The sequence below is a fragment of the Chelonoidis abingdonii genome, chromosome 1, assembly GCF_003597395.2.
Source record: "Chelonoidis abingdonii isolate Lonesome George chromosome 1, CheloAbing_2.0, whole genome shotgun sequence".
In the NCBI taxonomy this organism is placed as follows: domain Eukaryota; kingdom Metazoa; phylum Chordata; order Testudines; family Testudinidae; genus Chelonoidis; species Chelonoidis abingdonii.
Window position 1 is genome coordinate 93,183,763 of NC_133769.1, and position 16,873 is coordinate 93,200,635.

The 16,873-nt window shown below is 42.0% G+C and overlaps 3 protein-coding genes across 5 annotated transcripts in view; 1 reads left to right on the forward strand and 2 right to left on the reverse strand.

Moving 5' to 3' along the window:
• LOC116834992 (histone H2A type 2-C) overlaps nucleotides 1-16,873 on the reverse strand; it is a 299,566-nt gene that overhangs the window by 109,241 nt on the left and 173,452 nt on the right. The window lies entirely within an intron of this gene.
• Nucleotides 10,521-16,733, reverse strand: LOC116827273 (histone H2A.J). Of its 3 annotated transcripts, XM_075067525.1 has the most exons (3): nucleotides 15,987-16,733; nucleotides 11,265-11,428; nucleotides 10,521-11,143 (listed from the first exon to the last, which is right to left on the reverse strand). In XM_075067525.1, the coding sequence occupies exon 1, from the start codon at nucleotides 16,624-16,626 to the stop codon at nucleotides 16,237-16,239; it is 390 nt and encodes a 129-aa protein (XP_074923626.1). In that variant the 5' UTR covers nucleotides 16,627-16,733; the 3' UTR covers nucleotides 10,521-11,143; nucleotides 11,265-11,428; nucleotides 15,987-16,236. The 3 variants fall into 3 exon arrangements, 2 of the variants coding, with proteins under 2 accessions (XP_074923626.1, XP_032640562.1); XR_004374262.1 differs by having other exon boundaries at nucleotides 10,521-11,428; nucleotides 16,515-16,603; XM_032784671.2 differs by having other exon boundaries at nucleotides 10,521-11,428.
• LOC116827271 (histone H1.11R-like) lies at nucleotides 11,856-15,977 on the forward strand. The gene has a single exon (XM_032784668.2). It carries the CDS (start codon nucleotides 14,655-14,657, stop codon nucleotides 15,315-15,317), a length of 663 nt encoding a protein of 220 aa, XP_032640559.1. The 5' UTR covers nucleotides 11,856-14,654; the 3' UTR covers nucleotides 15,318-15,977.

The window sequence follows — 16,873 nt, forward strand, 5'->3', positions numbered from 1 at the left end:
AGCAGTTCTGAGCGCCACATTTCAGGAAAGATGTGGACAAATTGGAGAAAATCCAGAAAGGAGCAACAAAAATGATTGAAGGTCTAGAAAACATGACCTATGAGGCAAGATTGAAAAAATTGAGTTTGTTTAATCTGGAAAAAAGAAGACTGAGAGGGCACATGATAACAGTTTTCAAGTACATGAAAAAGTTGTTACAAGGAGGAGGGAGAAGAATTGTTCTTCTTAACCTCTGAGGCTAGGACAAGAAAGAGTGGGCTTAAATTGCAGCAAGGGAGGTTTAAGCTGGACGTCAGGAATAACTTCCTAACTCTCAGGATGGTTAAGCACTGGTATAAATTGCCTAGGGAGGTTGTGGAATCTCCATCATTGGAGATTTTTAAGAGCAGGTTAGAAAAAGACCTGTTAGGAATGGTCTAGAATAGATAATACTTCATCCTGCCATGAGTGCATGGGACTGGAGCAGATGACCTCTTGAGGTCCCTTCCAGTCCTCTGATTCTAAGTTCCAAAATCAGACATAAAAATACAAAGGTGTCACAGCACACTATTACTGAAAAATTGCTGACTTTTTCATTTTTATCATATAATTAAATATCATATAATTTATATATCAATTGAAATATAAATACTGGACTTAAATTTCAGTGTATAGTATATGGAGCAGTATAAGCAAGTCATTGTCTGTATGAAATTTTAGTTTGTACTGACTTCATTAGTGCTTTTTATGTAGCCTGTTGTAAAACTAGGAAAATATCTAGATGAGTTGATGTACCTGCTGGAAGACCTCTGTGTACCCACAGAGGTACATGTATCCCTGGTTGAGAACCATTCTTCTACATGTTTCCCAAGATACATAAACAAAGGAACCAAGGCAGACCCATCATATTTGGCCGCGGCACTCATACTGAAGGAATACTGGGACTCATAGAAACCATCCTCAAATCACTCACCCCACAAAAGGCTGCCTTTTTCCAGGACACAACCAACTTCTAGAAACTCTGCAACATTAACAACCTACCTCAGAACACTATTCTTGCCACTATGGATGTCACCTCCCTTTACAACAACATCCCTCACAAGGACTCCATGCTTGACTGCCATAAATATCTACAAGATAAAGGATAATGCTCAGGGTATCCACCTCAAACACATCTCCAAGCTCACATATTTCAGCCTCACTCATAACAGTTTTACATTCAACACTTTGTCCAAACCATGGGAACAACCATGGGTATTAGCATGGTTCCCCAATATGCAAACCTTCTCAAATGCGCCACAAAACCAATATAGAGATTGATTGAGATATATCAATGTTATTTTCATCCTCCAGACAGATGCCTTAACTTCCTCATAAATTTCCACTAGAACTTCAACAACTGCTATCTCTCCATTTTAACTCTCTGTAGGAGACTCCCACATTAGCATCAACTTCATGTTCACCACAATTAGTTTCAGCAATGAAATCTTACAAACAAACTATATGCAGAAACGCATGGATCACCACATTTACCATCACAGATTGACTAACCACCCCAAACACACCAAGACATACTTATCTACAGCCAGGCACTCAGATACCACAGACTGTGCTCTGAGGAGAAAGTTTGGGATATATACCTTAACACCCATAAAACTGCTTTCACCAAACAACAACCCTCTACCAGAGAAGTAGATGCCTTCATGGAATGGGTCATCCAAATAACCTGAGAGAAATTGCTTCAATATGGAAATAAAATCCCCTTTGACTGCACACCCCTGGTTGTCATTTATCACCCTACACTGGAACCCATGTGGGGCATCATTAAACAGTTACAAACCATACTCAATGGGGACCACATCCTGAAAGATTTTTTTCCTGAACTCCCTCTTCTGGCCTTCAAACAAACCCTAACCTCTCCAAGCTCATCATCAGAAACAAGCTTCCAATAGACCAAGACATAGCAATGCAAAGTAGCACCAGACTCTGCCAGACAACAGTTGTAAAACCTGCAGACATATCTTCACTGCTACAATGATCAACGCCCCCGCACACCTTTCCAGATCCTTGGGTCCTATGCATGCCTATCTCAACATGTGATGTACCTCATCCTATGCACTAAATGCCCCAATGAGAATTGTGTGGGTGAAATCAGACTATCACTATGCTCTTGAGTGAGCTCACACAGAAAAATAGTAAAAGACAAAAACACCATATTACCTGTGGGTGAACACTTTTCACAAAGAGATCACTCTATATCTGACTGCTCAGTTCCCATCCTCAAAGGAAATCTGCACAACACTTTCAAAAGATGAGCCTGGGAGCTTACCTTCATAATTTTTCTAGACGCTTTTCAATTTTTCAATCGTGGATTGAATAGAGACACTGGATTTATGCCTTATTATACTAATCTATAATCCAGTACTCCTCTCTGCCCAGCTTCTCCCTCATCCCTCGTTTCCCTCCTATGACTGGCGAGGCATTAACTTGCCACTTCAACTTGAATGGACCCTTGAAATATCTGTTAACTGCTTATGCTAAACAATCTATTCCATCTTGTATTTAGCTGTGACATTTCCCAGACCTGAAGAAGATCACTGTGGCTTGAAAGCAAATAAGTGATGGTCACATTAACACCACCATATACTGAAAACTTACCGACCGCTATGCCTACCTTCATGCCTCCAGCTTCCACCCCGGGCACATCACACGATCCATTGTCTACAGCCAAGCACTGAGGTACAACCACATCTGCTCTAACCCCTCAGACAGAGACCAACACCTACAAAATCTCCACCAAGCATTCTCAAAACTACAATACCCGCACGCACGAGGAAATAAGGAAACAGATCAAACAGAGCCAGACGTGTACCAGAAGCCTCCTACTGCAAGACAAACCCAAGAAAGAAAAACCAACAGGACTCCATGGCCATCACATACAGCCCCAGCTAAAACCCCTCCAATGCATCATCAGGGATCTACAACCCATCCTGGACAATGATCCACACTTTCACAGGCCTTGGGTGGCAGGCCAGTCCTTGCCCACAGACAACCTGCCAACCTGAAACATATTCTCACCAGTAACTGCACACCGCACCATAGTAACTCTAGCTCAGGAACCAATCCATGCAACAAACCTCGATGCCAACTCTGCCCACATATCTACACCAGCGACACCATCACAGGACCTAACCAGATCAGCCACACCATCACCGGTTCATTCACCTGCACGTCACCAATGTATATACGCCATCATATGCCAGCAATGCCCCTCTGCTATGTACATCGGCCAAAACTGGACAGTCTCTACGGAAAAGGATAAATGGACACAAATCAGATATTAGGAATGGCAATATACCAAAACCTGTAGGAGAACACTTACACTTCAGCCTCCCTGGCCACACTATAGCAGACCTTAAGGTGGCCATCCTGCAGCAGAAAAACTTCAGGAACAGACTTCAAAGAGAAACTGCTGAGCTTCAGTTCATCTGCAAATTTGACACCATCAGCTCAGGATTAAACAAAGACTGTGAATGGCTTACCAACTACAAAACCAGTTTCTCCTCCCTTGGTTTTCACACCTCAGCTGCTGGAACAGGACCTCATCCTCCCTGACTGAACTAACTTCATTATCTCTAGCTTGCCTGCGTATATATACCTGCCCCTGGAAATGTCCACTACATGCATCTGACGAAGTGGGTATTCACCCACGAAAGCTCATGCTCCAAAACGTCTGTTAGTCTATAAGGTGCCACAGGATTATTTGCTGCTTTTACAGATCCAGACTAACATGGCTACCCCTCTGATGCTTGAAAGCTTGTCTCTCTCACCAGAAGTAGTTGATCCAATAAAATATATCATTAGTAAGAGTTGTCATGTAGGACTGTGCTGGGACCTCAGAGCTCAGAAGCTGTGCCAGCCAGACCACAGATCTAAAGGACAAAGATTGGGAAAGGGGTAATGATCCTACCCTGAAGTCTTGCAACCCTCTCACCTTCTGCAACACTCCTCTCCCACTTTTATCTACCTCAGTACTTCCCCACCACTGCTCCAATTTATTCCCTCTTTTATTCTCTTTGTTCCACATTTCTCTGACCTGCTCCACATGCTTGTTGCTCTGAGCCCCTACACCCCCACCCCCAAACTCATCCACCACTTCCACCCTCTTTGACACTCCATGCCCCTGGTAAACCTGGAGGGCCTATGGGAAAAGAGAGGGTGGTGGGCCTCTGAGAAGTGCATGTAACAGCTGAAGGCAGCATAGTGTAGACTCAGGCCTTGTCTACACTTAAAGTATAGGTCAATGTAGGTACAACTCCTAGGGCTGTGGAAAATCCAAACTGCTCAGTGTTCTAGCTATACTGACTTAACCCCTGGTCTAGGTGTAGCTAGGCTGGTAGAAGAAAGCTTCCATCAACTTTACCTACTATTACTTTTGGGGGGGTGGAGGGGTACCCCTGGGAGAGTTCCTAAACTGATGGAAAAACCTCTTCCATAACTGTCGTCCCTGTCTACACTATGGAGTTAAGTCAGCATAACTATGGCACCTTAGCTGTGACACTATAGTTCTCATAGGGTAGATATGGCCCAGAGTCACTACATGTGGATTAAGTGTCTGGGGAAGGGATTTACACAACTATCTGCAGTTTAGGAGGCTGGCTGGCTTGTGAAGTGGCCCATTCATTTCAAGGGGATGTTATTAGATGAATACAAACTCCTCAGGGAGAAGAATAGAGCCTGAAACAACAGCTTTGAGAGGTGTGAACTGCTCCATTTATCTCAATGGCTATTCTCATTCTCCTTACCCCACAGTATCAGTGCTTGTAGCGACTGCCATGTAATGAGCATGCCTGTTCTCAACTCCCCAACCTGTCCAGGGCTGTGTGACTGTTCTGTTCCACTCATCCAATAAGTCTATTCCAGCTCCTGATACCAGACTTAATTTTGTGCCTGCTCCATGCACCGAGCCTGAACATTTTTCAGCTCCCCACCCTGTCCAACTCCGTGTGCCTCTGCCATGGATGAAGCCTGCCTATACCCAACTCCCCACCATGGTCTCAGTATCATGTGCCTGTGCCTGTGCCTGTGCCATGCACTGAACCTTCCTGTTACCACTGAGGATAGACTACGAGTATTGTGGGGGGAAAATGTTATAGCTTCTCTTCACTAAGCCAAACACCATATTTAAATTGGACTTGCCAAACACAAGTTACCTATCCTTTCTCTGTAGGATCTAGATCCTCAGGGGTCTAATATCTTTCATTTCCATTGATTCTGATGGAAGTCAGGAGCCTAAATCGTTAGGATTCTAAATACCATAAAGGATAAGGCCTATATGACCACTTTAGCTTCTCCAGAATTGCCAGATACATTTGACTGAGCCCAGTATCAGACTGTCATGAATATTACCAAACGGCCAGCATCCCCACAGCAAAAATACACCATTAGATTCCTCTACAGAATGGCCTCAATACAAAGAGGAAAGATCCCCGCTAGACAAACATCCACCTCTTTTTGTAGCTCAGTGGCAGCTGTAGTAACATCCTGTAATTAATCCCCACCCAACTGAATACAGCTAGCTTTACCACAATGAAAGACAGTTCTAGTGTATTGAGATAATGGATGTAATACAAATCTGTGGGACAAACAACCACCACTCAACACTAAAAATGGCACATGTTAGTTATTTGTCAATCAAGTCTTCTTAGTGTGGACCAGACCTTGCTGATCCACTCTGACATTTTAATTCCACTGGCTACTACCAGGTCAAAGGAAAGAATATTTTCTTAGTTGTTTTCTTGCTATTCAGTCCTAGTGGCTATCAAACAGAAGAGGTTCCTGAACTTAAAGTGGTGGCTTGGGGGGCAGCAAGGACGAAAGAGGGAGAAGACAAGGGAAGGAAGCGTTGAAGATCTTCCTGGATGGGTAGGTCTGGCTTCATTATTATGAGATGTTACTATTACCTCCTACACAAATGGAAATTGAAAGACAGACCAATATGTGAATGTGAAGAAGACATCCAAACCATGAAACTGCTAATGAACCACTGCCCTCTAAGATCCTTCTTCAGAGGAACAACCTTGATTCAGTCCATCTCTGGAGAAGCCATAGAATGGATGACAAACTTGGACGTTGAACTTTAATGTTTTTCAATTTGCCATATGAAAAAAGAAGATTCCTAGTGATTATTGCCAACTTCAAGAAGGTAAAGTCAAGGTTGCAAGGTGGGGCTTGTGTGGTGTTTAACTCTGAATAGACTGGTTTTCAGATGTTTAATTTGTGTTATAGTTACGTTACATTATGTTAAATATTTACTGGTTTTCAAAGGTTTACGTGTCAGTAGATTTGACATTCTAGAAGGGTATAAAGCACTGCTGGTCAACTTTACTTTGTATTAATAATGTTTTGGGGCAGTAAATTTCCTTGTGTCTTTTGGGAATTGGTGATAGTGAGGGTGCATGACTGAGGGGCACCTGGGATGGAGGAGGGGAATGAGGTTGTCCTTGGGAATACTTCACTGCCATTCATCTATCAGTTTTGGCCTCCACCTGGCCCCTCATTCCCCTTACAGGGTTGGAGACAGAAAGGAGAGGAGAGATGGTGGTAATCGATAGGAGAGGTGTGACCCAGACTTCTTTCTGCGCTTTGGGGCACTTTTATAAGCAGCTAATTTTTTTTTCTTTCTTTCTTTGGGCGGGGGTGGGAGGGGGAGATGGGCTGTATCTCAGAAAGCCCTGGGCCAAATGATTTTGAATTTGTGACACAAACACTACCGGGATCTCCGTTGCACACCTGGGTGTGACTTTCCATTCCTCAGCTACCAGGTCGCCCCTTCTTCTGTTCCCTCAATATCCCTAGTAAGCTTCAAGGGGCCATGAATAGGAGGGAAAGTGGTGTGGGTGGGGGGTGAGAAATGCATGTACTAACTGGAGGCAGGATGTGGGAGGAGGCTGGAGGTCCAAAATCCCTTCCCTAAAATCTGGGTGTAATGCTTGGGGAAGGGGCTCTATAACCATTTTGCATCATAGAACATTCAGGGGTGTGTGAAGAAGTCTATTTATTTCAATGGGATTTTTCTCTGATGAAGGAGAGCACCTCATGGTTATGAATGAAGCCTGAAGCAGTAGCTTTGAGATATGTGAGCTGTTCTGTTCATCTCAGTGGTTCTTCTCATTCCTCTTCCTTTTCTCCTCAGAAAGGAATTCTAGAGGAAATGACAGCTTACGGACATGTGAACTCTCTGTAAGCAGAGGTGTTATAGAATGTATAGTGAAATATTTTTTTAAATATTTCTAAACTTGTCCTTAGTGTCAGTTAATAGCTGAACTCAGTTATAAAAATTATTTATATAAATAAGTATATCTGAGTCCAATTATATAAATTTTATTAAGGGTTGAAACCCTAATTTTTCCCCATAGCTCTCCACTGGAAGTTAAAACCACTAGAAAATGTTAGCAGGTGTTTTTGTTTTTTTTTTGAGGAGGAGGAGCACCCCTTGAAGTAACCCCTAATTTACCCCATTATCTCTATCCCTGGTTGTTATGAGGCACAGTGATTTTCGAAACCACCTAAGCATACAAGTGGAATTTAGAATACTTAGAATTTTGGTTCTTAAATAAAACAAAAGGTTTACAGAACTGATGAATGGGGAAGACAACCTTTCTCTACCTTTCTGGAGAGGTGGCTTTGACACTCAGCCTTCAGACCACCAAGATGACAATTCTGCTAATTATGCAAAAGACATTGCTGATTATCCTGTGGAAGCTGCATATCCTGAATAAAAACGAGGAGTCCTTGTGGCACCTTAGTGACTAACAAATTTAGTTGGGCATAAGCTTTCGTAAATGTGTTAAGTCTCTAAGGTGCCATAAGGATTCCTCATTATTTTTGCTGATACAGACTAATACGGCTACCACTCTGATACCCTAAATAGTTACCTCTTAGTTGGGGGGCAATTGGAGGTCAATTAGTCCAGGGCACATGTTTTTGTATTGTTTCAGTGGTTTTGTCAGATGTCAGTGGTTGCAGGGGCTCATGATCAAGGAGTGAAATGTGCTCAAGATCACGTGAGTGATCTGAATTGTTGGAGCAGCAGAGAATCCTGTGGCACCTTATAGACTAACAGACGTTTTGGAGCATGAGCTTTCGTGGGTGAATACCCACTTCGTCAGATGCATGTAGTAGAAATTTCCAGGGGCAGGTATATATATGCAAGCAAGCTAGAGATAACGAGGTTAGTTCAATCAGGGAGGATGAGGCCCTGTTCTAGCAGTTGAGGTGTGAAAACCAAGGGAGGAGAAACTGGTTTTGTAGTTGGCAAGCCATTCACAGTCTTTGTTTAATCCTGAGCTGATGGTGTCAAATTTGCAGATGAACTGAAGCTCAGCAGTTTCTCTTTGAAGTCTGGTCCTGAATTGTTGGGTTTCTTGAACTGTGTAGGAGCTATGTATTGAACAGTTATGTCCGTTCTGTACCCTTCCAACTGCTGAATTAATTAATAGAAATACTACCACTTAGTTATGAACCAAACGTTAGTGGATCATAGTGACTGTTTCCTGGGTATTAGGTGTATGCAAAGTGCATATAACTTTAGGAGTTTTCAGGAGTAGGAAGGGAGGAACTTTCAACGCCACAGAATTATTAATAGGTACCCATAATCATGATTCTTTGAGACACTACATACCCTTTGTAACCCCCAAGGAGATTACATAGATTCCTGGAGCTCTGTCTGCTGGCAGCTCTGGGAGGAGGAGCCAAGGCAAACTCTGAGTCTGCCAGGCAACCAATAGGGAGTGGAGATGCCCCTCCCTGGGAGTTCAGGAGAGGAGAGAAGCCATTTTTTGAGGAGAGGCTGGAGCCAGCCAGGGCAAGGGCCGCACTGGCTGCGTGGTCAGCTGGTGAGTCCCAGGCCTGCAAGCAGGGTTCCCCCTGAGAACTGGCTTCTTGGGACCTGACTGCAGATCCCTTATCTGGGTTTTCCTTCCCTGGATGATTCACAATTGTTATGTTTGCTGAGAAATTTCCCCAGCCAGGCTGGGTTCACCTCCAGGTCCCTTGGTGAGACCAGTCCCCACATGGTCAGCGCCGCTAGTCCAGGGCTGCTGCCTGCTGAGTGTGTGACTGGAGGCTGGGCTAGGAGGCTACAGTTTGGATGTTAGGGTAGTTGTATAACCTACACCTTGAGCCCTGCACTCCTTTGTGATGTGGGGAAATCCTGGGACCAACGCAGCCTGATTCCTGCCTGAGGAGGATCCCTGTCAGCAGACAGCAGCCATTCTGCAGTGACTGAGAAGTCCAGCATCATCTTCAAACCTGAAGGTCATGCATGGAGTTCATGAGTGCACCAGCTTTTAGTTAGTTAGTCAGGGAATTTGTTTTGGGGACCCCCTACTCCCTGAACTGTGCCTTCAAGCCAGGTAGTAAGGGTTTGAGGATTTCATAAACTGCTGTTTATTATACCTGTGGAGGGAATCACCACCTCCTCCCACTTGTCAGTCCTTTGGGCTGTACTGAACCCAGTCAGCCACAGTGCTAAATCACTGCAGAGAATTTTATAGGTCATCAAGGGCCCCAGCAAAGTACGCGTACCAACAGGACATTAACTGTACATTTGTTACAGCAAGTCATGGGTATTTTCAGTGTGGGCACTGGTAACCCTAAAAATAGTGTTTCACCCTGTTATGTTGTATATGTTGCCTGTTTAATATAATTATTGTGTTGAATATATTTTTATGTGTTGAGTTATTTCTTGGAAGTCTCCAACTATCTGGCAGGTAAATGGGATTACTCTGTAGTTAGAATTTTCTGCCCAAGCTGCCCTGGTGACCCTCCCAGGAAGGAGCGAGGGGGGTGGAGGCACTGCCAAATAATTTCGTAGCAAAAAAGATTCACCCTGCTGAGTGGGTGGCGGGATCCAAAAGAACCCAGACCTGTCCATCAAAACCTGTAAGTGGATTGCCATTAAAGGAGGTAATCAGGTGGAGAGGGGCGCTATACCTTGTTTCCCTAAGGCATGAAACCATTATCTTAACTACACAGACCCTGACTAGTAGCAGTTGAATTATAAACTCAGAAGACACAGGAAGGCAGAGCATGCACTGGGAGCTTAAAGTAAAGCAGGGTTTCTAACACTACAGTGATGGGAGTTCAGAAATTAGGGCATCAGAGGGTTTTCCTTTAATATTCTACTTAGCATTTGTGAAAGCAAGGGTGAGGTGTTTGTTAACAGACAATGGATTGATGTAGTGTTTAGACTCTCATTGCAAAATATACACAGCTGGATAGACAAGAAATGTCACTGGATATTGTGAAGTCTGTCAGCACTAGGCAAGCAAACCTAATCAGAGATAATTTGCACACCAATCTTGCTAGGTCCAGTGATATAAGAGATGAATGAAGCTGAGCCATGAAATAGGTGTTTCTGGTGTTGGTTTGACTTATGCAATGACTTTCTTTTTATCATCTTGAATGTAATATTATGAATTGTTATGTTTTTGGGTGAGAGATTATGGAACAATGATAATGCAAAGGGAGAAATATACTACTGCAAGCAAACACTTTTATTTGACTTAAAACAACTGATCAGCTGCAATAAGTAGCCAACAAAAATCCATATATAAAACATTATGTAGGGACAATTAACTGGAAATGCGTGTCCTGTGGCTTTCCATTCTTTTTGTCCTGGTCACTGACAGGATGGAATTGAAACAGAATTGAGACAAAAACAAAAAGCGTAAAATCATCTGGTTTTGATACGATAGGACATACATGTTGGTCTTCAAAGTCAGTCAGCATTCTGACTGATAGTTTCATGCTGTTTTTTCCTGATTTTAATATAATCAGTGGACAGTCTCACCCTTTCCCACATCAGCTGTAGCAGGGATAGTTGTTTCACTTGTATGGCACCAGGCAGGGGGCAGGAGAAAAGGAGAGGAGAAACAAAGTCCTTCTTTTTTTAGCAGGCAGTCACTCTGCAAGCACTTAAAATTAGCACTGAAAATGTATTGTTAATACAGAAAAAAATACCAGGCATTCAGAATCTGAGTATTTTTGAGCGGATGAAAACAATATAGCCTCCTGGAACACGTGAGTACTCCTGATCTTTTGAATACACGTGTATTACATTAATTCTCCATGTTGCAGCTTTGGAAAATGGCTGCGAACGCTGACGAGAAAACAGGAGTAGAATATTATGTGTCAGAAGCTGATTGGTCAGAATTTGCTGCAGACTCCAAAGAGATGAATAAGGTTGCTACAATTATGTAAATCAGATCTGCTCATCTCACCAGGAATATTCACTTTAGGAGAAATGCTGCCTTCGCGCTGTATCCTGTATTGGTCCATTTCAACTATGTGGAAACGTCAGCACCGTCAACAGAATGTTTTAGAGAGAAGGGGCGAGCAAGTATACATTATCAGTTGGTCGGCTTGTAAAACAGCTTCCTCAGTCCTCCAGAAAACAAGAGAGAGGGAGAAACAACAAAGAGTTACTATAATACAAACTGTTTGAAACCAGTTCTTGTGTTAAATAGTGTAGCTACCGAGACATCTAGTATTGTCGGCAATGGGTTTCCATTGCAGTTATAATAACCATAGGTTTCAGTATCCTAAATTGGACGTTATTTTCTCTGAAACTATTCTAGAAATGTGAACTTTCAGTTTATTGCACTTTGGTGGAGTCTAAACTGACCCAGACACAACGGAGTGTTGGAGGGTGGGGGAGAAGAAGCCCAGGGAACAGTGCCAATAACCTGCCTGTCTCCTTTGGTTTTCAATCAGGTCTGAATTCAAGGAATATAAAGACAGGCATTGCAGGCCTATACGCATTAAGGATTTTTCTGTGTATTTTGATAGTTGTGTACAAATTATAACTGACTTTGTATTTTGATTCACACGGTCGGGTCGTGGTAAAATTAGTTCGAGAGTAGGAAAAGGAGCAGCTAAATGCCTTAGAAAGGTGCTGAGAGGGAGCATTCACGGTATTACTAAAGCCTATTTGTCTCTAGCTACGCGAATGGTCTATGAAGAGACCCGGGGGGTGCTCAAGGTTTTAATTCAGGATGCGGTCAGTCACTTACATTCAGAGCGCGCCAAGAAAAGAAAACAACAAAACAACAACAACAAAAACAAACAAAAAAAACCCCTGTGACGGCCATGGAAGTGGTCTATGGCTGCCATAAAGCGCAATGGATACACACTGTACGGATTTGAAGGTTAAAATCATTTTGGTAATAACATCTACAACACAAAGACTCTTGTGTTGCAGTGCCTTCATATACATACAGTTATACATAGAACTACTCATATATAAAATCTAGTTCTATTTAATAATTATGGAAAGGCTATCCAGAGAGATTCATTTTAACCAAAAGTTGTATGTCTGAACTTAAGTCAGTGTTTTAAAGAAAATGGGTAAAAATTCTAATTTTACCAATACCACAAATTTAAACTCTCTGTAGTTACATTATTATTTTGCATTATACTCAAGTTAGGCATGTTTTAACATTTAAAGATTAGAAAATATGCCAGGGAGTGAGTGATAGATTCAAGAAGCTCAATCTATTTAGTTTAACAAAGAGAAAAGTTAAGGGGTGGCTTGATTAGGTCTATAAGTACGTACAAGGGAACAAATATTTAATAATGGGCTTTTCAGTCTATCAGAGAAGGGTGTAACAATCTAATGGCTGGAAGTTGAAGCTAGATAAATTCAGTCCGGAAATAAGGGTTACATTTTAAATCATAAAAGTAATTAATCATTAGATCAATTTAACAAGAGTAATAGTGGATTCTCCATCAGTGACAAATTTAAAATCAGGATTGTATTTTTTTCTCCTAAAAGGTATGATCTAGGGATTATTTTGGGGAAGTTCAATAGGCCTGTGTTGTACAGGAAGTGAAACTAGATGCCCACAATGTTCCCTTCTAGTCTTAGAACCTATGACTCTATGAAATAAAACAGATTTCTTATTGTAAATAAAAAGTATAAATATAAAAGGCCTGTTCAGTAGTCAGTACATTTTCTCTTACTGGCAAACTAGATGAAAACAATTTTAATCTAAAGATTGAGCATGCAACTAATCATTATGAAAATAAATGATCAATTATTTGAACAGTGGCTGTAAAACATTCCAGTCACTTATTTCTGCTTAGTACTGAATGGATTCGTTATTCAGTGCTGGTCAATCTGACCATTGGAATCAATATAAAGAAATAAATGGAAAATCAACTATAGAAACGATCCTTCCGGGTTAAAGAGAAAGGGAATCTGTCCATTGTCAAAAGTTGTTCGGAAAGAAAAGAAACCTTTTTTGTATATATCTCACTGGAAACAAGCATTGTTGCTGAATGACCTAATCTGAAACTATAAATGTAAATTGTGCTGGATAAGACCAGGTTTTTGTCTATAAATATTCCATTTATTTAAAAAAATATGTTGAATAAATTTAATTAAAAACAGATAAGTGGCTCTGAAAATGATAAGTACATTTAATCTGTTAGTAAGAGAAGATTTACCAAGTGGTGGTGAATTTAGTGAAGACTGAGTATGAAAAGCAGAGATGTATGTAGATTTACAGATCTCAAAAGAGGTACTGCAGTGCTTCTACCGGTGGGGGAAAAAGAATTTGACCATGTGACCCCAATCCGGAATTCTAGACTCTCCATTTCAAAGCGCGGGCTTTTCAAACTACCCAATCAGAATTAAGAGTTCAAACTCCTCGCTCAGATCAGCCCAATAGCTTTGAAATCACCAAGAAATCATAAGAACCATCCACTATTAACAAGGTCGAGGAAAAGCGAATAAAACAACACAAAAAAATAACCACTCCCCCATCCCCCAAAAACGGAGTGCTCCTTAAATCATATAGATAGAGAGAGAAAATAAATTTTCAATCAAGGCTTTAAATAGAATTCATATAAGTGTTGTTTCTCATGAATTCTGAATTAAGTCACAGACTAAGCAGGTTGTAACGTCGTTTCAACCCTGGCATTTCATGTGTGCTCGGGATCGTGCTAATAAAGTTACGGTACCTTTTATTATTTAAAAATATAGCTCCGGTGTTGTCCCGAAATCATAATTTAAATGGTAAAAACGACAATAATAATATTTCTTTAAGTTTCGAAGTATACGCTTTGTTCAACCGAGCGCCAGTTTATTGTAGGAGGGTGTGCTACCTCTTTCTGTTTGAAATAAGTTTATAATAAATTCGTCGATACAAATCATTCCCTTTCTTTCCTAATTAGAAGAAGACCGTCAAAGGAATAACATTGCATTATTTCTCTGGTCGTTTTGTCAAAGGGACATTTTTAATTTATAAAGAAAAACAATGTTCTGTCTCTCGAGGTCCATGCAGCTTCAGTACTCAGGGTTTATAATCTTTTCTTTAATGGAATTTCATTATTTTCTGAAGGAAACACTAACGGATGAAAATACCCTGTTTCAAATTCATTTCTCTGAGAAAAGGGACAGTTTGGTGGCGAATATTGTGCAAAAAATACACTTTACTGAGTCCGAAGAAACACAAAATGAGAGAAGAGAGAAGAGCCCTTTCTGGTTTGCAGCTGGGCGGGCTCTTTAATGCACCAATCAGACAGTGACCCCTCCCTATAAATAACAGGCATCAGACTCGTTGACTTCAGTTTATGTTTTTTTCCTATTTTGTAACGTGTCTGTGACCATGTCTGAAACTGCGCCTGTAGTTGCAGCAGCAGTAGCAGCTGCCCCTGCTCCAGCCTCCAAGGCTCCAGCCAAGAAGGCAAAAAAGGCGGCCGGCGGTTCGAAACTCCGGAAGCCCTCAGGCCCCAGCGTGACCGAGCTGATCACTAAGGCAGTGTCAGTCTCCAAGGAGCGCAAAGGGCTGTCTTTGGCTGCTCTGAAAAAAGCTTTGGCAGCTGGCGGGTACGATGTGGAAAAGAACAATAGTCGTATTAAGCTGGGGCTGAAAAGCTTGGTGAGCAAAGGCACTTTGGTACAGACCAAAGGTACTGGTGCCTCTGGTTCCTTCAAACTCAACAAGAAGCCGGGTGAGATCAAGGAAAAGGCTCCCAAGAAAAAGTCAGTGGCAAAGCCGAAGAAACCAGCTGCCAAGAAACCCGCCAGCGCCGCTAAGAAGCCCAAAAAGGCTGCGGCCGTTAAAAAGAGCCCGAAAAAAGCCAAGAAGCCAGCGGCTTCCACGGCCAAGAAAGCGGCCAAGAGCCCGAAAAAGGCCAAACCTGCCAAGCCCAAAAAGGCAGCCAAGAGCCCAGCTAAGGCTAAGGCGGTGAAACCCAAGGCTGCCAAGCCCAAGCCGACCAAACCCAAAGCAGGAAAGGCTAAGAAGGCAGCGCCCAAGAAGAAGTGAAGCTGTTTGAAGAGAAAATCCGAATCTCATGCAAATAAACCCAACGGCTCTTTTAAGAGCCACCCATCCTTTCTCCAAGGAGCTGAAACACCTAAGTGTGCTGTGCATCAAACGTTGCTTTGGTGGAGGACCTGCTCTAGCAGTTTGTTCACTTTTTATAACTTTCCAAAATCTCATTTTCTGTATAGTTTAAGAAACTAATTTTAATATCTCTGAACCAGAAACAATTTAGAAAAATGTAATGATTGGGTTTTTTTGTTTTTAAACTATGCTTTCAGGGATTCTAGCCATTTAGATTTTGCTATTAGAGCTCGTCCCGCTAGCATATTAGAATGCCTTCTCGGTTTATTTTGCCTAGCTGTTAGGAGTGTATCACCAGTTAAGCAGTGCGAAGAATAGTTTTGCGGGGATTGGGGAAAATTTGAAAAGTCCGCGCTTTTTAGCAATTGGATAATTTGAAAAATCCGCGTTTTACGAGGATTGGTCTGGTCCATGACGCACCTCTTTCCCTTCCGCCCCTGGGTTTCTTTGACTTAAATAAATCCATTCCATTTACCCGTACAAATTAAATATTCTGGTGTAATGTTTCACAATTTACATTATTGATTTTTAGCTACATTTCCGCTTATAATCTACTACTGATGAAAATACATAAATTTTAAACGTTACCCGTAGTCTATTCAGAATAGGAACACGGCAGATGAATTTTTATCAATAAAACTAAAGAGGCAGTTTCGACCAAATCACTCCAGAAAAATTATTTCACTTAATAAAAAAGTAAACCAGGATTGAAGCGACACGCAGAACATCTTTTTTTCTAAAGCAGAAAATTGTTCGTATATTAGAAACTCAACTCTTTTTTTGTTACTGTGGGTGGCTCTGAAAAGAGCCTTTGGGTTGATTTAATATACCGTTACTTTTACTTGCTCTTTGCTTTATGGCTCTCTGTTTTTTTAGGCAGTAACACAGCCTGGATGTTGGGCAAGACACCACCTTGCGCAATAGTGACTTTCCCCAGCAGTTTGTTGAGCTCCTCGTCGTTACGGATGGCGAGCTGCAGGTGACGGGGGATGATCCTGGTTTTCTTGTTGTCTCGCGCAGCGTTGCCAGCCAACTCCAGTATTTCAGCGGTCAGATACTCCAGCACCGCGGCCATGTAAACCGGGGCACCAGCCCCCACCCTCTCAGCATAATTACCTTTGCGTAGTAGACGGTGCACACGACCTACAGGAAACTGTAACCCTGCTCGCGAAGAACGGGATTTAGCTTTTGCCCTCACTTTACCTCCTTGCTTTCCTCGACCCGACATTGAATCTCTAGTTTACAAAACCAAAATACTTTTTAAAAACTAATAACTAGAGTTATAAGCACCCCGCCCGAATCCTGCCTTTTTATCCCTTTCGTGTGGTACAGAAACTGATTCATGATTGGTTGAAATTTTTCATTGTATTTCCAACCAATGGTGATGAGGATTTTATTTTGACCAATTGGGCGTAGGGTTTATCGTCCGTGACGTGTCCTTTAGCTAAGGCCCAATAAAAAATGAAAGATTACAA